The sequence below is a fragment of the Vigna angularis genome, chromosome 5 (assembly GCF_016808095.1).
Source record: "Vigna angularis cultivar LongXiaoDou No.4 chromosome 5, ASM1680809v1, whole genome shotgun sequence".
Lineage (NCBI taxonomy): Eukaryota > Viridiplantae > Streptophyta > Magnoliopsida > Fabales > Fabaceae > Vigna > Vigna angularis.
In genome coordinates, this window is record NC_068974.1 from 4101047 (window position 1) to 4123416 (window position 22370).

The 22370-nt window shown below is 35.6% G+C and overlaps 1 protein-coding gene across 6 annotated transcripts; it reads left to right on the forward strand.

Moving 5' to 3' along the window:
• Positions 1-4411: 4411 nt before the first annotated feature.
• LOC128196566 (NAD(P)H dehydrogenase (quinone) FQR1-like) lies at positions 4412-17875 on the forward strand. Of its 6 annotated transcripts, none has more exons than XM_052877937.1 (3): positions 4412-4891; positions 4975-5076; positions 15057-15953. In XM_052877937.1, exons 1-3 carry the CDS (start codon positions 4777-4779, stop codon positions 15119-15121), a joined length of 282 nt encoding a protein of 93 aa, XP_052733897.1. In that variant the 5' UTR covers positions 4412-4776; the 3' UTR covers positions 15122-15953. The 6 variants fall into 6 exon arrangements, 3 of the variants coding, with proteins under 3 accessions (XP_052733897.1, XP_052733895.1, XP_052733896.1); XM_052877936.1 differs by having other exon boundaries at positions 4413-4891; positions 4975-5090; XR_008249006.1 differs by lacking the exon at positions 4975-5076 and having other exon boundaries at positions 10371-15953.
• The last annotated feature ends 4495 nt before the right edge of the window (positions 17876-22370 follow it).

Sequence of the window (22370 nt, forward strand, 5' to 3'; positions counted from 1 at the left end):
TGTGGCATCCTGCTTGACGTGCCAACGGGCGAAGGCCGAACACCAGAGACCAGGTGGATTACTTCAACAGTTGGAGATTCCCGAATGGAAGTGGGACGGCATCTCTATGGACTTTGTGACTCATCTACCGCGAACGGTTAGGAATCATGACTCAATCTGGGTGATCGTGGACAGACTAACGAAGAGCGCCCATTTCCTGCCCGTGAACTTGAAGATGTCAATGACTAATTTGGCCAAATTGTATATAAATGAGATTGTTCGTCTGCATGGAGTGCCTTCAAGCATAGTTTCTGACCGAGACACGAGATTTACATCTCGGTTTTGGCAATCCTTACAAGGTGAATTGGGAAGCAAGCTGCAGATGAGTTCAGCATATCATCCACAAACGGACGGCCAGTCTGAACGTACCATCCAGACGCTGGAAGATTTGCTGAGGACGTGCGTCCTAGATCACTTAGGAGCATGGGATGAAGTACTGCCGCTAGTGGAATTCACGTACAACAACAGTTTTCAAACTAGCATTGGAATGGCGCCGTTTGAAGCTCTCTATGGAAGGAAGTGTCGAACGCCACTTTGCTGGTTCCAGGAAGGAGAGAACGTGCTAACTGGACCTGAGCTCATCCAGCAAACGACTGACAAAGTTAAGTTGATCCAGGAGAGATTGAAGACGTCCCTGAGCAGACAGAAATCATATGCGGATAGGAGAAGGAGACCCTTGGAGTTTGCTGCAGGAGACCATGTATTCTTGAGACTGAATCCAATCACTGGAGTAGGCAGGGTCGTTCGTCCAAAGAAGCTGTCTCCCAAGTTCATAGGGCCGTACCAGATTTTGAAGAAGATTGGACCAGTAGCCTATGAACTTGCGTTGCCTCCTCAGTTATCAAATCTTCATTCGGTATTCCACGTCTCCCAACTCCGGAAGTACATAGCCAATCCTTCTCATGTTTTGGAGTTGGAGGACATCCAACTGCGCCCAGACCGAACGCTGGAGTTGCAACCAGTTCGTATTGAAGACGTTCGCACTAAGCTACACAAAGGGAAGGACGTTTGCTTAGTGAAGGTAGTGTGGGACGCTAAGACTGGTGACTCAACGTGGGAGGTAGAGAGTGCAATGAGGGACTTGTATCCACACTTATTCACGGGTAAGTTCTAAATTTTCGAGGACGAAAATTTTTGTAGTTAGGGAGAATGTGAAACCCTAAATAATTAGCAGTAATAATTCCCTGTCACACCCAATTAATACACACCATAATCCATGCTTATCTCATTAAAAATCCACTCCCAACTCTGATTTTCACCTCTCTGCTGTGCACGGAAAACTGGACCAAAATCATTTCTCTGGAAGCATTAAAAACGCACCAATCTTTACATGCAAGCACGCCACGTGTTGCGGAAGAAGTTTCTAAAATCAGAGTTTGGGTGCAGGTGTCGGCTTGAGACACGTTCGTTCAAACGAGCGTGAGATTTACAAAACCAGATTTTCTGAAAAACTCTCTCACCTGTATCACTCATCTTCTTCCTCACGAAACACACCCATTCATCTTCTCCAACTTCTCTCTAGAAACCCTAAACTTCTCTCTACTGTAATCCTCACGTTTCTCCTCCGATCCTATTTCCAGCACCGTAGGAACGTCCGTTGCACTGAGAGCTATCCACTGGACCGAACAACTTCAAGGACTGAAACTGGTAAGTCCCCTTCCATAGCTCGTCCTTAGGTTTCTGGAAAAACTAGGGTTCATAGTTGCATGCAAGCTTGTAGTCTCAGTGTTCTGTATTCTGTGGTTAGATTTGTTTTGGAAGAGTCAAGAACGTAAGAAAAGCGTAGTTGGGCGAAGCCACTTTTGCATCTAGGACAAGTTCGGTTGCCAATCCGGGTAAGGGAAGCTTATATGTTTAATTTATACTGTATGTTATATGATCTGATGTGCATGTATGAATTGTATGATGTTTGAGCTGTATGGACGACTACTGTTATGGAAAATGATTTCTGATCTTTGCTTGATCTGCATGTTGGTTTGATACGTATGAAAAATGGATGTTATGGTGTATGAAATAAATTTGTATGTTGATGTTGAATATGAAGTTACTGGAATGAATGTTATAAAATTTATAAATTGAAAATCATATGAATTATACAGTATAAGTTTAAATGTTTGAAATCTGGAAAATTCTGTTAAGGTTGAAAAATCTGAAATTCATATCATTCCCTATGATAAATGACGCTCGTCACCGTACGGTCTTAGACCGTTCGGTTTTCCTTAAAATAACTTAGAAGGGAATCCTTTCATTTGGAAAGAATTCCGCTCGAGAACGAGCGTCCCCAATTTGGTGTCTGAGCGTTCGGTTCAGCTCAGTTATATAAATATTTGAAACTTTATAAATACGTAACGCTCGGTCTTTAACCGAAGCGTTCGTCCTTAATAGCGTTTGGCCTCATGTCGAACGTTCGTCCTTAATAGCGTTCGGCCTCATGTCGAACGTTCGTCCTTAATAGCGTTCGGCCTCATGTCGAACGTTCGTCTTTATTCTCAATTCTTTAACGAACGTAAATAGAGTTCGTCCAAATATTCAATATTCATTCTCTTACGTTCGTTCAAATACTGGCATCAGTTCAGTATATACCAAATTTTACAAAGGAAATTTCTAAGTCTTATTGAGTATTCTTCTTATATTAAATCTGGTCCAAGGTATTTATTTTGAAACCTTCTAAGTACCAATACACTTCAAATTGAGTCAGTGCAGTTAACTGGTCAAACAGAGAGTCACGTCTGTCCACCCAGTACTATATTTGAACGTTCGTCCTATTTCTTTAAAGGACTGAACGTTCGTTCTTTTGTACTCTTAAAGTTAAAGATGAGATTGATTATGAATTATGATAAATTACAGTGCGAACGTTATATCAAGTGATTTTATGATTATGGAATTTGAACGAGCGTTCCAAGGAGGAACGTCTCAGATGTATTAAATACTAAATTTGGTAAAGTATGAACATGGATAAGTTAGGCCAGGCTTGGTCCATCCTGATATTCCGTGATACTCATCTTCACGTAGAAGGGGGTAGTCATGCGTGGGAATGGCAGGAGGTTCTTCGTTCATCGCTTAGATATGGGCGAGGGATTAACCTCGAGTGGTAGCTGATTAGGTATATCCCGGCTAGTACACCACTCGGGTGCAAGGACGCTTGTAACTACATGGTTCATACAGTCCGGATGGTCTGTCTTATATACGTATTTCTATGATTATTATTTGATAAGTTACATGTTGTATGTGTGAATCGAAATGCAAATGTATATGTTAATTGTATAAATTAAATATTATAAGCTTACCCTTGCATTTCCATTGTGTTGTCCACTGTCCATGTACGTTCGTCTTGTCTTGCAATGATCATCCGTGTGGATGTGAGCAGATGGTGGTGCATCTCTTGAAGAAATGCTGGAAGAAGAAAATTTGGAAGATGCAAATCTAGTTGAGGTGGAAGTCAAGGCCGAGCTTTAGAAGCGCTCGTTAGATTAGTGATGTAAATGGTAGAATAGTTGGACGTGCGGTTAAATGTTTTGTAAAACCGTTCGTCCTGTTTATCATTGAATTCTATTTTGAACGTACGTTCTTCTGTACTGACGCCGTTCAGCTTCTTTTAAATCTGTGTTAATGCAAAGACTGTTTATGTTACTGTTAATTGTAATTAATCCTGAATTATGGTAATTACGGTATTTTGGGATGTTACATTGGGAAACACTCATTCATTCAGGAATATAAAAAAAAAATCAAGAACATGTTTTTCAGAATATATTTTTCAAATTCAGAAATACCTTTCAAAATTTCTTTTTGGAAACTTTTCTTCGTATCTCAGGATGTATATTTGAAGATTAAAATATTTTTCAAAACAATCCTTTCGGAATATAAAAAAATTTCAAAACAAGCATTTCCGAATGCATTTTCCGATCCAAAAATACTTTGTTCACTTGAAGGTATTTGGAAGAGATAATTTGGGAAAAAGTGATTGAATGAATTTGACTGGATTTGAGAGTAAATTTTTTGTTGTTTGTTTAAGTGGATTTGGAAATAATCAAGAGTGAATTTAGAACTAAAGTTTGTGAGAATTAGTATAAGATTTGAGTGATGTGATAGATAAAAAAAATTATTTAATAGATAAAAACTGAAAATTACCATAATACTCAATAATATAAAATAATAATTATTAGTGTTATATTTAATTGTTAAAATGTTTATAAAAAGTACAAAATTAACATTAATTATTAAAATTAATTTTAATATTTTACATGACGAAGTCCAGAGGATGCATAAAGGGACAGAAAAATTCCTCCATGTAAGGAAACAATGAAAATGAATATAAGAAAAAGAAAGAAATAAATAAATATAAAAAGAAAGAAAGAAATGTTGTGGTGAAGAAGTGGATAAGGTACCTCTGAAATTTGTCACGAGTTTTGTAATAAATTACAGATATAGATTATGGATTAAGATCCTCCCAGCCATTCACAAACTGAATCACTGCACTACTTAAGCATGGCAATGACATTTAAAACAGGTCGTTTTCACCTTTTGCGCCCAACGGCCTCAAAGCACTTGTTATTCTCGGCCATTATCAAACGACCAAAACCCGTTTTGCTTCCTTCTTCTCGGTTCTTCCATCGCCGATCGAGACGCCTCGTTTTGACGCAAAGATTCGCAGTGAAAGTCTGCGCGGTGAAAGTCGAGCAGAAGAATGTCGTTGTGGAATCAGGAGAGTGAGGGAAGGTTTCCGCGGTGCTCTTCGACATGGACGGCATGCTTTGCAACAACGAAGAGCCTTCTAGAAAATCCGACGTCGATTTGTTTGCCGAGATGGGCGTCGAAGTCACCGTCGACGATTTTGTGGCATTTACGGGAACAGGTATTTCTCCAGGTTTCAGGTTTCCTTTTTCTGAACTTCACACTTCAATCTGCACTGTAATTTCTGAATATGTATTAATCCAGCGTCCACCAGTGAACACGGCGCCTGCGGTGCGGTCGAACATGGCGCCTGCACCACCACGCTTGGAAAGAAATGCTCCAAGGAAACGGAATACCATCAACCCTGTTAGTATTTTAAGGTTGTGAAAGGAGTAGTTGATGGGATAGAGAAAATGTAGAGATAGTTGAATGTAGAAGTAGTAGTTGGAAGAAGTGTTGTAGTTGTCTTTAGTTGTAGTAGATGTTGGTTCATACAAATGATAGATGTTGGCTACATCCATCAAATGGTAGAGTTCATGGGTATTTATAGACCCATAGATTATTCTAGAACATACTAGCCACAACTTATGTGGAATGTTCTAGATTTTTACCTATGTAGAATATTCTTGATTTTTCTTCCTATCTTAGGTTTTTCTATAATATTCTAGAACTTGTATTACATGTCAATTCTTCTATCTAAGGAGCTTCTACATTCTTCTAGAATTTGCATTACACTTTAATACTCCTCCTTAACGCAAATTCGGTAACTCCAAGCATTGTGCGCAGTAGTTCAAATCTTGGTCTTGGTAATGCCTTCGTAAATATATCTGCAATTTGGTCTTCTGTTGGACAATACTCGAGTCGTATTTGTTTAGTTGTCTCTTCATCTCGAATGAAGTGATATTTAATGGCTATGTGTTTTGTTCTTTGATGATGGACTGGATTTTTTGCTATTGCTATTGCCGATTTGTTGTCGCAATAGATAATAGTTGGTCCAGCTTGTGGTTCACCCATTTCTTCAAGTATTCTTCGTAGCCATATTGCTTGACTTGTGGTTTCAGCAGCTGCTACATACTCTGCTTCTGCTGTTGATTGTGCCACGGTTGCTTGCTTCTTTGATGCCCAAGATAAAATACCCGATCCTAGTGAGAAAGCATATCCTGACGTACTCTTCATGTCGTCCACTGATCCTGCCCAATCACTATATGTGTAGCCAATCATCCTTGAGTTAGTCACGGTTTTGTACCATATACCAAACTCCTTTGTGCCTTGTAGATATCTTAAAATTCTTTTTCCTACTCCATAATGAATCTGACTTGGGTTTTGCATGAATCTTGATAGAAGACTTGTAGCATACATAATGTCTGGTTGTGTGGCTGTGAGATAGAGAAGACTTCCAATTAAGCTTCTGTAGCATGATGCATCTACCTCTTGTGCTCCATCATCTTTTTGTAGCTTTTCGTTTACCACCAGTGGAGTAGTGACAGGTTTACAACCATTCATCTTGAACTTCTTTAATAGAGCTTCAATATATTTCTTTTGAGAGATAAATATACCTTCCTTTTCTTGTTTCACCTCTATACCGAGGAAATAGTTCATCAAGTCAAGGTCGGTCATTTCAAATGTCTTCATCATGTCTTCTTTAAATTCTTTCATCATCTCTATATTGTTTCCTGTATAGATAAGATCATCGACATATATAGAGACAATGAGATGGTACTGACCTTGTGCCTTAATATATAGTGTTGGCTCACTCTTGCTCCTCCTGAATCCTTGATCGATGAAGTATTTATCAATCTTGCTATACCATGCTCGAGGAGCTTGCTTCAGGCCATATAATGCTTTTTTAAGTTTTAGTACTTTGCCTTCATTGCCTTTGTCGATGAAGCCCTGTGGTTGTTCAACATAAATCTCTTCTTCGAGCACCCCATTTAGAAAGGCTGACTTGACATCCAGTTGATAGATGTTCCATCCTTTTTGTGCTGCAAGAGCTATTAAAACTCTAATTGTATCTAAGCGAGCAACTGGAGCAAATGTCTCATTGTAGTCTATTCCTGGTTGCTGTGAGTAGCCTTTGGCAACTAATCTTGCTTTATGCCTTTGTATAGTTCCATCAGGATTGAGCTTTGTTTTATATATCCATTTGACTCCAATGATGTCTTTTCCATGAGGGCAATTTACGAGTTCCCAAGTGTTATTCTTCTCAATCATTTTAATCTCTTCTTCCATAGCCTTGACCCATACTTCTTGCTTTGATGCTTCTTCATAACAGTTAGGCTCAATCATGGCCATATTGCAAGTTTCATATATGTCTACCAAAGATCTTACTCTTCTTGGACTAGATTCAGGTGAAGAATCTTGTTGTGGAGGTGGAGAAAGCATACCTGAATTTTCTACCTCTTCTTGAGTTTCTTCTTGAGATTGTTGCACTGGAAGTAAAATGTTGCTTTTAACAACTTTTTCTTCTTCCCAATTCCAAGAAGCATTTTCGTCAACTTCAACATCTCGACTGATGATGAGCTTTTTCGTTTGTAGGTTGTAGACTCGATAGCCTTTTGATTGTGTGCTATATCCCAAGAATATTCCTCGTATAGTTTTGTCTTCAAGCTTGTGCCTCCTTTGATCAGGAACATGTATGTAGCAAATAGACCCAAATACTCGTAGGTGTTTAGCCGATGGCTTTCTCCCACTCCAAGCTTCAATAGGAGTCTTGTCTTGGACTGCTTTAGTTGGACATCTGTTTAGAATATAAACTGCAGTGTAGACTGCTTCAGCCAAAAAAGTGTTAGGCATACTTTTCTCTTTCAGCATTGATCTTGCCATCTCCATAACTGTGCGATTCTTTCTCTCTGACACGCCATTTTGTTGTGGAGTATATGCGACTGTAAGTTGTCGCTCTATGCCTTCATCTTCACAGAATTTGTCAAACTCGCGAGATGTGTACTCCTTGCCACGATCACTTCTAAGTATTTTTAGCTATTTTCCACTTTGCTTCTCAACAAGGGCCTTGAATTTCTTGAATACTCCAAAAACTTCTGACTTTGCCTTTAAGAAATAGACCCATGTCATTCTAGAGAAGTCATCAATGAAGAGGATGAAATACCTGTTGTTATGATGTGAAGGTGTTCTCATCGGTCCGCAAACATCGGTATGAATCAACTCCAATAAGTCTTTTGCTCTCCATGCTTTGTCTGTCGAGAATGGTAATCGATGTTGTTTTCCAAGGAGACATCCTTCACATGATTCATTATTCTCCTTCAAGTATGGAAGATCTCTCATCATGTTTTTCGTATATAGAAGCTTTAAGGCATGTGTGTTGAAGTGGCCAAATCTCCTATGCCAAAGCCATGAGTCATCAACTTCTACCTTCATGGCAATATTAGTTCCAGGTTTGAAGCTTATAGGAAAGCTTCTATTTCTCTTCTCCATTTTTACTTGGCCAATTTCTATCATTTTATTGTCATAAATTTTGCATGTATCTTTCTCAAAATGAAGAGAATATCCATTCTCCATCATTTGGCCAATACTTAAAAGATTTTCTTTAAGATTTGGAACTAGTAAAACGTCTTTGATGAATTTAGTACCTTTCTTTGTCTCCACCATGACAGTTCCTTTGCCTCGAGACTCCACTGTGGTGCCATTTCCTAGCCGAACTTTGACATTGACAGATTTATCAATGTCTTTGAAGATGCTTTGATCTTTCGCCATGTGATTGCTGCATCCACTATCCAAGTACCAACTTCCTTCTCTACTAGGAGATTCTTGATTGGCGTAGAATAAGAGTTTCTCTTGATTATCTTCTTCCGCAAAGTTTGCTTGATGCTTATTTTTGTTACGACAATACTTTTCTATGTGACCAAATTTCTTGCAATAGTGGCATTGAGGTTTTCCATGATGCCAACAATCTTTTTCCAAGTGACTTGTCTTTTTACATATGCCACATGGAGGATATTTTTCTTGACGAGTCATAGAGAAGCTTCTAGGATTTTCTTTATTTCTAGAAATTTCTTCTCTACTTTTATCTCCTTCATATTCTTTATTCTGAGACCGTAATTTTAGTTTTGATTGAAAGGCATTTTCAACCGAGTCTTCTTCATGCCTTTTCAATCTTTGTTCATAAGCTTCAAGAGAGCCCATTAGTTGTGTGATTGACAATGTAGCCAAATCTTTTGTTTGTTCAATCGCGGTTGCGATTGCATCATACTTTTGGGGAATAGAAATTAAAATTTTCTCAACGATCTTTTTGTCAAGAATATTTTCCCCATAGGCTCTCATCTGACTAACTATTTCTTTTATTCTAGAATAGTAGTCTTTAATGGTCTCAGATTCTTTCATTCTTAATAATTCAAACTCTCGTCTTAGAGAATGAAGTTTAATATTGCGTACCTCGTCACTTCCTTGAAACTCCTCTTGTATTGTGTTCCAAGCTTGTTTTGCACTTGTGGCACCAATTAGCCTTGGAAAAATTGTGTCATCAACTGCTTGTTGAAGAACAAATAAAGCCCTTGAATCCTTCTGCTTGTTTTCTTTCAACTCCTTCTTTTGAGCTGCAGTAAGAGTAGAGGTGTCTTCTGGAATAGTGAATCCCTCTTCTATGATATCCCATAAATCTTGAGAGCGGAAGAATGTCTTCATTTTGACACTCCAAAAATCATAACTTTCTCCTTTGAAAATAGGTACTGGAATTGATGATGTTTGATTAGTAGTAGCCATTGTTGAGAATATATTTGGGAGTAGTAGAATGAGTTATAGTTTTGTTTGAGGTAGTTGAAAATTTTATCTACGCCCAGTAGATGACCGAACGTAGCTCTGATACCACTGTTAGTATTTTAAGGTTGTGAAAGGAGTAGTTGATGGGATAGAGAAAATGTAGAGATAGTTGAATGTAGAAGTAGTAGTTGGAAGAAGTGTTGTAGTTGTCTTTAGTTGTAGTAGATGTTGGTTCATACAAATGATAGATGTTGGCTACATCCATCAAATGGTAGAGTTCATGGGTATTTATAGACCCATAGATTATTCTAGAACATACTAGCCACAACTTATGTGGAATGTTCTAGATTTTTACCTATGTAGAATATTCTTGATTTTTCTTCCTATCTTAGGTTTTTCTATAATATTCTAGAACTTGTATTACATGTCAATTCTTCTATCTAAGGAGCTTCTACCACCACGCTTGGAAAGAAATGCTCCAAGGAAACGGAATACCATCAACCCAATACAGCGTCAAACTCCACCCCAAGCACACAGAACCAAATACGAGCTTGGGAACCGAATAACACCTACTCGGAATCGAATATGGGTTCTTCACAAATTCTTCACACCCTTATAACCGAATACGAGTGGGAGGAAACTGAAAACACCTTAAACATATCTCATCAGTCATTGTTATTCATCTTCTTCAACTTCAAAGTCGACTTCATCTTCAACAATCATCTTCATATGGCCATTAACGTTGCTCGTGAATCTACAGTAGTATTAGTAAAAGCGTATTCAACTGTTCTTCTTCACGTCTTTTTAGTTTTAACTTGTTCGAATCGGTTCTATAGTTTTGCGAATCGATTTCCTATGTTAACTTATATACACACAAGGAATTGTATAATATGTTGAGGGTACATGTGACATTTCATTAACAATTTCTCCAAATCTCTTCACTTTTGCAGGTGATGAAAAACCATGGCATCCCGCAAATCCGCCTTCAGCGTTTCTCGCGTTTCCTCTCATCCGAACATAACTTGATTTTCAAATCGTCGCTCGCATTCGCCTCTGAACAGTATAATCTGTTCAAGCAAACATTGTGTAAATCTCTTGTTGCATAAATTCACTTTTACATCCCAATGGCTTTGATGAGGGAGAAAGGTCACGACGTGTGGAACGTGGCGTATGGCATATGGCATGTCTCCTGAAACTCTTTCATCACTTACTACATAAGATAAAGGAGAGTTGTTGCAAAACATGGTGAAGAAGACAAAGAATCAAGTGTTGGGGTATGATGGAGGTGTAGTAATGTTGGTGGAAAAAAGGGATTGGAGAAGGGGATTCAAGGGAGGTAGGTGATCGTCGATGTCGCGTTTGACTCAAATTAATATTGCAGATTAAATGCAGTAATTAGGGAATGACTCTTAGGTCATCTCTTAAGGATCAGTTTTTGATTCTATCATAAGATCAAACATCTAGTGGGAGGGTTTGTGTGAGCATATTTACGAACTAAATTAACACACCAATTAACTTGGACTAAACCGCAATTAAAAAAAGTTGGTCACTAGTTCGATTGCAATGTTTCTTATTATTGATTAACAAAAAATTGCATGCTCCTCTCACCCTTAATCCAACACGAACCAACTAAGCGAAGGTTAATCCAATCTTCAAGAATGTGAATTAAGCAAACACAAATCATATGTCTAATCAATTTTTCACACAGAGATTAATCAATTAAGCAGAGATTAAACACGAATTAGGCAACTAAGTGTGTACCTAATTTCAAGCACAAAGAAGATTAAGCATTATGTAAGGTATGTGAAGCATAATCACAATGACAGCTCAGAAATCTCAAGGAAAATAATGCAATCTCCTAGTGTCCAACCACACAGATTAAGCCTTCCATAAAAACAACTTGAACACAATGAAAACGAATTACAACCATAACAACAGAGGCAAGAATGAAATTGAAAACTGAAATTGGAATGCAAAAATGCAACTAAAAACAAAGTAATACTGGAAAACGAAGCTAACACAACAAATGAATTACATAGAAGAAACGAAAACGAAATAAGAATGCGAAGTGAAATTGAAAACAGAGAACAAAATTGGAAACAGAACTGGAAATGAAATTGTAATGCGAAAATGAAAATGGAAATGAAATGCCGAAACAAAGAAACGAAATGAACCCAGAAAGTGAAATTTCTATCAAACTTGAAAACGAGAATGGAAATGAAAGTGCACAAAAGGCAAGGAGAGAAAAACGAAAGTGCAGAACCAAAATTAAATGGTTGAAATTGAAGGTGTTGGAAAACGTAAATGAAACCTAAGAGAAGAAGCTAAAAAAACGAAAAATACAACGAATGAAAGTTCCTAAGGAGTGGTTGCTGCATGGGCACTAAACCCTAGGCTAGCCAAGTCAGCCCCCAAAATTGGTTTTTTTATCTAATTCACCAAAAATAGCCCAATATTCAATTCTTGACCCAAAATTAAAATAAATAAAATTACAAACGAAATTAAAAATAAATGTTGATCTGGAAAATAATAAATGATGTGGCAGCCCTTTTGAAGTCCGAATTATAATTCCAAAATTTGCCCTGAAAATATTATTGAGAATTATTAAGCTCAAATAATTCAAATTAATTAAAATATGAATTATTGGTCAAATTAGGCCCAAATAGCAAAATTGAGAAAATAATGGAAAGTTAAGCACAAGGTGAGGGTGGAGTTGTGACACAAGGTTGATTCAAGGGTAGAACGGGTACCTTTTAAATTAGGAGGTACATGAATAAAATAATGAGATGCAAGAAGTAGTAGTCACATACCAAATCACTCATTTCCCACCTTCCATGATAAAGACCTATTTTTAAAATTAATATATATGGTGTTATGGTTGTTGATAGGGGAGCTATACCCCCTCTCATATATCTATGTTTTTTTATGATGAACAAAAGAATATTTGTATGGTTTCTTCCACAACAAATGACATAACAATTCATTTATCCTTATTGTGTTTGTGCTTGAGATGCTTGATATATGTATTCATTGTTTGTAAATGAATCATAATTTTAAATAGATTGAATGATGGAAGCAACTTCAGACTTTATGTGAGAGCAGCCACGCACAGCAGAATCAAGCAGTGGAATGGAAGGAGGAATGAATTCGATGGTGCACGCCAGGTGTTTGATGAAAGGTTCAATGGAGGTTTGGTGAGTGTGTGAGGTTTCTCAAGCTCACAAGGCCTTCCAAGAAGGAAGGAAGTTATAGGAAGAAGTGCAGAATAAGCACAAGAAAGAATGAACTCTGAAGATAAGCCTAGAGTAATCTCAACAACATTTCTTTATCATTTCAAAGGAGAGTGCCTCCCTTTTATAGGTGAAGAGAGGACTCTATATCTGATCTACAAGCTCTAAAGAATGTCAAAAGAAGTGTCTTGAAGACACAATCTAAGCTTGGGCTACAAGTCCAATGCGAAACACAATTAAAATGTGTTTTTTTAAAAGCTGAATTCTGGTGCAAAATGGATAAGTGCGAGCTGCTGGTGGCTGAGTGATTCTGCAATCCGGAAGCTAATGGCTCCAATGCGGAAAACACTTATTTTCTTCTCTTCTTTGACTCCTTTGTTTCCTTTGGCTCACCAAGCTTCTTTGGTTGATTGTCCATGTCTTCAACCTTTATTTAAGGCCTACAAAACAATGCAAATGTTATTTAGCAAAGTCAATCCATCTAAGACTTAGATAAGGAAAGAGCATTTTGTTAAAAGTCTTTATTCACCTCCCTTTCTTAGTCTTAGTCTAAGTTGATACTTCTTTGGATGTGAAGTCCCTAAAGGAGTTTCCATCATTGAACATTACATCTCTGGAAGAAATAATCGATTAAGCGTTGTATATAATCTGCTAGACTTTTCCAGATATCGTGATATGCTTAACAAGAGCAAACAACTGTGTAATAATCTATTACATCAGTTGTATAATCGATTAAAACACGTTTACTAGTAGAAAAATATCGCATAATGTCGTTGTTTTTTGGCCTTTCACGTCGAATTCGAGATCGACGTCATATTAGGAGACGTTAAATTGACGTCAAATTTAAAAAATTCGACGTTAATCAAATTGACATCAAATTTTGTTAATATTCGACGTTAAGCAATTTTTTTGTTTTTTTAATTAATTGTAATATTTTTTTACAACTCTACGAGACCTGAAAAGCAGAAAAACAACAAATTTCAGTTTTTGGTATTTTATAAAGCATGGACTATGAACGTGTAGTATAGTATCAATAACAAACAACAATAACAAACAACAAACAAGTTCAATCAAATAACAACAACAACAAACAAGTTCAACCAAATAACAACAACAAACAAGTTCAACAAAAAACAACAAACAAGTTCAACTAATAAGTTCTTCAAAATGGAAACGAAAACGAAAACTAACTTTCAAAAGGTGAGTTCGTCATAATAAAGTGTTTCCACCAATGAGAGAGAAAGCAAAATGTGCCTATGAAGGACAAGAACACGAAAATAATCGGTCAAAAAAAATGAAAATTATACATAAAGTAGTTAATTCACATGCACTTGTATCAAATGAAAGAAAGATTACATGTGATGGTCGTCAAACTTCGTTCGAGAAAAGTTTAAGAAGAGAAGAGGGTCTCGCGCACTAAGATAAAGTGAATGAATTTTCAATCTCCTGCTCAAATTAAAAAGGGGAAACTTTTGGCTGACAAATAATACGTCTAAGCTCCTGCAAAATTCGACGTATTATATGTGGTTTAAAAGAAAAAAGAAAAAAAGAATTAAAAAGGGGTAACTTTTTGGCTTCTGGCTGACAAATAATACGTCGAAGCCTTTACAAAATTCGACGTATTATTTGTTGTTTAAAAGAAAAAAGAAAAAAAAATTAAAAAGGGTGACTCTTTGGCTTCTGACTGACAAATATTACGTCGAACCCCTACAAGATTCGACGTGTTATTAGTGGTTTAAAAGAAAGAAGAAAGAGAATGACGCACTGGTTTAAATAATTACCATCATAAAACGTCGAATTGAATAAGGCTTCGACCTTCTACAATTGCATTTATTTACAAAAATGTCAACGATCATTTTTAACATTGGCTATTCAGTGGTTGAACGTTGAACGCGTGACGTTATACGCTGTTTTTGCACTAGTGGTTACATACATTTCATAATTGGTTAAATATGTTTCTCTTGTGAAAATCTATTTCATTTAAAGCCTTAACTCTTTCTAACGGTCATATGAATTTATTGTTGGCTTGTATGAATGGTATAATCGATATCATGCGCTGTATAATCTATTAAATCTTAAATAGAAGGAAATATGTTAAAGCAGGAAGAAAAGCTTAACAGATTACATTAATTGCATAATCGATTAAAGTGCATCAGGATTCAAAAATCCTATAAATAATTGTCTTGCGCGTTGTTTCAATGTAATCTTTTGTACATTTTGATTGATTATTGATTGTAGGAGCGTTTAAGAACAGTCTTGAAGAATCAAAGATCAAATTTGGGTTTACACATCAAGATTCCTTCAAGAAAACTAAGCTGAAGTGTTTTGATCATATCTACACTACTAGAGTGTTGTTGTGAATATCAGTATCATCATTTGAAATTTATGGATTGTGTTCCTGTGCAGGTTTGGTAGGGGGAGAGAGTCGTGGTGTTCTCATTGAGAGTTGGGATTGCTCTCAAGGTGTTTAGAGAGTTGTGAGTGTTCTCTGGTTGATAATTGTGAGGGTGTTCATATCTTGTTACTATAGTGATTTTGAGTGGGGTGAGAAGTACATTGAGAGGAGATATCTCTATATTTTTGTATCTCTATCATTATAGTGGAATCCCTTCAACTCAGGTTGATTGAAAGAAGACTGGATGTAGGCTTGGTCGAACTAATATATATCGTTGTGTTGATCTTTCTCTCATTTTCTTTTACTTTTGATTCATTATACTTGCTTTATTGATTTCAAGAAAACTAAATATTTTGCAAAGTTTTTGAAAAGAACATCTTTTAAAGCAAAATTCAATTCACCCCCCTCTTGGCCTGAGATATAAGGCATCACTTTTCTAACAATTGACCCCAGAGCTAGGAATTCGAAAGTTACTCAAATTTTAATCAGTTAGGTTTTTTGTATAATCGATTAAAAAGTTCCTGATGGCCAACATATCTCAGACTTTTGGAGAAGGGGCATCCACAAACAAACCAACACTGTTTGCGGGTGAGAACTACCTTTTTGTGATAGAATAAAGATTTTCTTGGAATCAGTAAACAAAGGTGTATGAGATGTTGTTATAAATGGTCCCTTTGAACCAACAAAAAGGGAGAATGGTAAGATTAAGGTCAAGGACTTTTCTGTCTGGACCATAGACGAGAGCAGGAGAGCGCACTACGATGTAAGGCCAAGAATATTATCTCCTCAACACTCACAATCGTGAGTAGATGATCTTGTAGATGGTGCTGAGGTATGATAGATTCGAGAGATGACAAGGGACAAACTTAAGATTTTTATTTAAATTTATTACATTTGAACTTTAAGACAATGTAAATGAAGTTATTGTATTTCCTTTGTTATTTCATTGGAGCAATGTTTTGGAACTATTATGTTTTGAATAAATTATGTCGTTTACATGTTAATGTTTTGAAAATACGTTTTCACGCTATGATAAAGTTTTGAAATTTAGTGGTTTTTTAATAACCCGTGAGACCTTGGAATTTGGGGCGTTACATTTTAAAGTGCTTTAACCTCGTTATTTCTATCTCGAGGTTCGCCATCGTCATTATCATGGCTACTTCACTATGATGGTGTATCCGAACTTGTTTGACGCGGTTGTCACCTTTATATGCAACCTCCAAAATCTCTCAAACTTCCTTTGTTGGTGTCGCATTCGTTATTTCTTTGAACCCTGACTCGTCCACTTCATTGTACAAAAAGTACAACGCTAACCCATCTCCCACTCTCATTTTTCTCAATGTAGTGACCTGTGCTAATGTTAGGTAGCAACACCTTTATCTATAGGCACCAATTATCATAATTGGTCTTCTTTGTCGATTGTAGCATGATCATCCCATTTACAACTTTCTCCATCTCTCTCTTTCTCTTTTTATCAAACACTCAAGCACTCACATTATTTCACTCTCTCTCTTTCACTGTGATACCATTTTGTAGAAAAAAAAAGTGATACACACAAATAATCTCCATTGTAATTCACTATGGTGACTTTCTTTAGACCTTGACAGCCTTTAAATAAGTGTAAATAAGAGCTTGAGCCAAATACAAAAAATTCTGGAAACAAAATATCAACTTACTAAAAATAAAAAGATTACATAATCTAACTCAATCTATATCAACAAAAAAATTATATTGCATCTATATATTCAAAACTACGGATCTTTATTTTATCTCTACCAAACTAATATTAGGAGACTCAAACTAATAAAACAATACTTAAAACGAATAAATTCCTTATATTTAAGTTTATCTAAGAGTTGAGGCCACGGAAGGTATGTATCATGGTGCATTTATCCAAATTCATTTATCCGTTCTATTTAGCCTTGGCATAAAATTGCAGACGGTAAGCAATACGACTCCATACCTAAGCATTGTTCCTCTGTTCCTTTATTGAACAGATAAATCCCAAAGGAATAATCTGCATGTGTTACCCGGATTGCAGTGTTTCAAACCATCAAAAAGTTAGATTCAAACATTCAGTTTGATTGGTTCCTTCTCTATAACTACATATAACGGTCCCCTTGCAAGAGGAGAGTCCATGGTCTTTACTTTGCCAATACATTCATGGCCTTAGTTTTGCTATATATTTTAGCAAAACATTTGGTTTAGGGCCAAAATCATTTTTAAAGGCTCTGATGCTTGATGCAACCAAATTTGTGACAGGCTTTTGTTTTGGATGCTCATTTCTATCCTGTTTAATGGTTCATAATAAAAAAATTTATTGCTCTCATGCTTGATGACATCAAAAAATTGTGAATGATTAATTTGGACACACATTTTAATCATATTCAATGATATCCAAAATCCATCCTATCAAAATTTCTGTAGAAAAACAAGGTGCAATGGTGACTTTATCATGGGCAGGTACCTGAAACATTGTCAGCAGAGGAGCGTATTGATTTGAGAGCACCACCCAAGAATGAAGTACCAGTCGTTAACCAAATTAAACTGCCTGAGGCAGATGGGTTTATCTTTGGCTTCCCAGAAAGGTTTGGAATGATGGCTTCTCAGTTTAAGGCTTTCCATGATTCTACTCAATTTCTATGGAAAGGGCAAATGCTTGCAAGCAAGCCTGCTGGAATCTTCTACGCTACCAGTTCCCAAGGCGGTGGACAAGAGACAGCAGCGTAACACCCCTCTTGATACTTCTATCTCATAGTTTCATAAACGGTTCCTATGATGACAGAAATGTTCTAGCTTATAGAAAGCCTCTTCTTTTTTCTAAAAATGTGATGCCATTTTTTAGTAGAGCAACGAATCATTTTATGATAACTAGACATCTCTTCATAAAGATAATGAATTTTCAACCGTTTTCCCATTTCTATTTTCACCTGACATGAAAATTGAACTAAGACTATATGTGTCTACATATTGTGAAGCAAATAACTTGCGAAATGTCAACAATTCAAAGAATTTCACTCTTCTAACAACACTTCAGAAGGGTTAATTCTTTGGATATCCTCTAATATATGTCATCAATGATATATCTAGACTCACTTGTTGAACAAATATCCTATCATTCATTATGCACTAATTGTTGAAAATTCAAGTATGAGTCCAAGTCCCACATTGGATAGAATGAGAAAGTAGAATACTATAAAATGATGAAAGACCTAACCCATTGGCTTAAGGTACTGGGTAGAGAGTGGTGTCAATCCCTTATATGGTTGGGTTTAGATCTCATTGGTGTTTGTGTCTCCCGGCTCGTGATTGTGGTTGGTTTGGAAATGCAGTGTGAGTCTTATTCGGTTCTGGCATGTTTGAGATGAGCGAGCTGAAAGGTGTAAGTCCTTATGGTGCGGGGACTTGCACTGATGATGGCTCTAGAAACCCAACTGGGCTTGAGTTGGAGCAAGCATTCCACAAGGGAAACATATTGTCAACATTGCAAAGCAGCTCAAGGAAGATATTCACCCAATTTTTAATCTAGATAACCGAGGATATTGAGTTATATTCTTTATGCCTGCAATTTTATTTTTCAGCAGAAAATTCTCTGTTTGAGTTCCATTTTTGTGTTAGACAATGCTGTGTTCAGTGATATTTGCTAATGTGAAGTTTAGTCTTTTCTTTCAATTTGAGGCTTAGAAAACACTTTCCCTTGTTTTGTGATCCCCTTTCATGAATGTTAGAGCCAACAAATAACCACAAAATATGCATTTAGACATAACGAAAATTTCATAGTTTGAGGAAGTTACAAGTCTACAATATCTTATATTGTGAACAGACAGCCACTTTATTTGTCCTACGGGATGAAAAGATACCTACTTAACAAAAAGAAAAACTAAAATGAAAGTTATAGCCCCTATGCCAATAATTGGGATATGTTTCAGCTCTACTGATATAGGTTATTGGTTATATATATTCTGTTCAAACGTTTCCCAAAACCAAACGAAATATCAAATGGAAGAGGCAAAGCTAGTTTTATAGGAAAAGGACAAACCTACTATACCATGCAGCATAACCTTCATATGATTCATTAACATATTAGTGATGTCACATAATTTTTGAACTTGATATTGACTCTCAGTTATGGTATGTCTTTTTCATTATCTACCCATTAAAATGGCACCTTCTCCCTCAAAATCTAGCACTATCATTTTAGTTAATTTATCGTCAGTTCCTCTCAGCATAGGTTCTGACCACATGTTTTCTGTACGGAAAGTCCTTCTTAAACCTACAAATATAGCCATTGTTTAACTTTTATATGCGACAATAAAAAAATTTAAAAAAAAACTGTGGAAAAACTATGCACACACACCATCTATATATAATTGAAACAATACTGATTAGACAGTCCATGCGACATAAGTAGGCAGCTGTCACAAAGAAGAGAAATATTCTGATACACATTGCTTTTTCTTTACCTTTGATATGAAAAAAAATCCAGTGTCATGTGATTCTCAAAGCTTTTTCGTATTCTTGTCCATTTTTTCCCTTCCTATCATTGGTTTGTGTCCAATTTTCTACTTCTAGCTTTGCGGCATCCTATTCTTCCGTTTCATAGCAAAAGTTGCCTACCCTCATATCTTTTCTCAACTAGCTAAACTAGCCACTCTCTTCAATTCCATCACCAAATTTTTCTCTCATCTTTTGTTTTCTCTTTTTCAAGATTCCAATGACGCGGTCCTTTTCAAACATGATGAAGTAGACCAGACATACACATGACTAGCTCAGAAAACTTGGAATGGAATCTGCAGAAAAAGTTACTTGTGGCCTTGTAGTATAACTAGAGCATGTTTGGATTAGATTTTTTTTTTCTAACACTTTAGTTTGATTGATGGAAAAGGAACTGATACAATTACTGTTCAAGCATGTTTTGGTATCTAGATTATAATTTTAAAATGCTTTAATTTTTAGGCTCCTCAACTGTAGATTTCTTTATACTATCCAGTTAGGAACTGTGATTAGAAAGGACTCTTAAAGAAGTTATTGTTAAACTTAACAAATTTATCATGTATGCATGGTTGCTTCTTATATTAGACCACAACATAAAATTCTTTGTCTTACATTTTCACAAAGGAAATAATTTTTTTTACAATGGGTAAAATTTCAAATAAAAATCATCCGTTTTCAAATAACTTTATACCACTTTTGCCTTTTTTTATAACATATAAATATTTTTGAGAAAATTTAAACAAAAATATACCTTAAAATCATTTTTCATCTAACGTATACAATTGTAAAGCTTATTCATATATATAATCAAGTATAGGAATAATTGAGAAAAATCTTTTGTCAATAATTGAAATAATTTTTTTTTCACCGTAGTTAGCAGATGAACTCATTGCTCTTACTTTGCTCAAGTGCTTATATAAATGGAAAACATGATTAGAGTAGAGAAGTGAAAGTTAAGCAAATGTGTGTTTCAAGTCCTGCAATGGATGCCATAAAAAGTTGAGAAAAGGGATAGGAATTATGGAATCTATAGAAAATTGATATAGGCCCAAATAATTTGAAGATTCTATTCCTCCTTCTTTTGGTCCATGTACTCTGGTATCTACGAAATTCATTGATTAGCAATCATGTTTAAGCATTATGCGATAGAAATTATTTAAAACAATGAAATAATATCTTATATCAGCTAAAGCACAAAACAGCTCCAAAATAATAAAATAAAAATACATTTATTAATATTATTTCTCATGAGTGGCATATTCATGAGAAAAGGTGCTACATACTAAAGAAGATGCCCTTCAAACGGTTAGAAAAACTATATTTAATTTACCAATTATTTTCAAAATAAATGTGCTCAATATACGGTTAATTATGCACCTTATTATATATAATTATTACTCAACTCTAATGCTATTGGAGAAGTATAAAGATGGTAACTTAATAAGAAAACATTTATTGCTGGTCCCCTCCCATATCTCTTATTCACTTCTAACTTCTTCCAAACTATATACCTTTGTGCCAAAAACTTTCCACAAAAACAAGGGAATAGTAGATTCCTCTCATAATTATCTTATTTAAATTAAACTTTGGTTGATGATGAGATAACCCTCCAAAACATAGTTAAATCATGTGTGACAGTTTCTCTAGTGAAGACAAATTTTTGAAGAAAGTAATTAGACTTGAATATAGTGTGGAGCCCCATGACAACTAGCTTTCTTAACACAATAATGGCTAATGCTTAAGTGCTTTATGTTTGAATTAGTTTATGTTCTGATCTTGCTTGAGAAGTTTGAGAGTGAGATTTGGTAAAAGTACTTTTGGAGCCCAAGACAAAATAGTTTATAATACTCTCTGGCCAATACACTCCAAGTCATAACTAGTGGCAAATGTTTGAAGATATGCCAATCTAGTAAGTTTATAATTCTAATATTCTGCTATTATAATATGCTTTCTATTGTGCGAAATTTGTTTGTATTATGTCTCAATTTTCCTAATATAATACATTGAAAAGAAGAACAGCATCGGACCTTATCCCCAACAACCTTTTCCATACACTGTATTAGACCTTATATACATGGTTGAGTACTAGGGTTGGCTTATTTTACGGATATAATTATATTATTAGCATTTTTTTAATATTCTAAAAAGATAATTACCTTTGAAAACAAAACACGAATTAACTTAATTAAATACGTGTTCAATAATTGATTATCCTTTAAGAAAGGATTGCTTTTACTATTATCTCAAATTTAGTGATTTTAAATATATATACAACCTTTAAATAAAGTTTAGTTTACCTTGTTTCTGATTAATTACATAGTAAAACGTTGTTTACTTTATTTTCAAACAAAAAGTAATACTGTCACCTCTCACTAAACAGGTACTGTTCATTAACCTTAAACCTAATCTAACTAAATGATAAATTATATATTTTTTGTGGCAACTGAATTTATTCTTCTCGTTAGAAATAAGAAATTGGAATAATGACGTAAGCACACGTCATTCTAAATCTGGACCATCTCCAGAACTTTGTTGAAGATGAAAACATTTGTGGGCTTTCTCTTCTTTTTACATGTGCTTCCAATAGAAGCCCCTCTATGTGACAATTCATCACAAAGCACAATAGCATGTGTGCAACCATCACCACGATACAACCACATACACACACATATACATATATACATATATATATATATATATATATATATATATATAATAGAAAATGTAAAGATGTAATTGAAAAGTTTGAAACAAAAACTGAAAGGGTGGAGTGGGCCAGTCTCTGACTTCCACTTACATATTCTAAAGAAATAAAGAAATAAAAAGTGAGA

Bases quoted from the DNA above. Each gene is read 5' to 3' on its own strand.
- LOC128196566 (XM_052877935.1), top strand. From the start codon at position 4,724: ATGTCGTTGTGGAATCAGGAGAGTGAGGGAAGGTTTCCGCGGTGCTCT. The intron at 4,892-17,508 runs GTATTTCTCCAG...TATCATGGGCAG, and splicing joins TGTGGCATTTACGGGAACAG to GTACCTGAAACATTGTCAGC.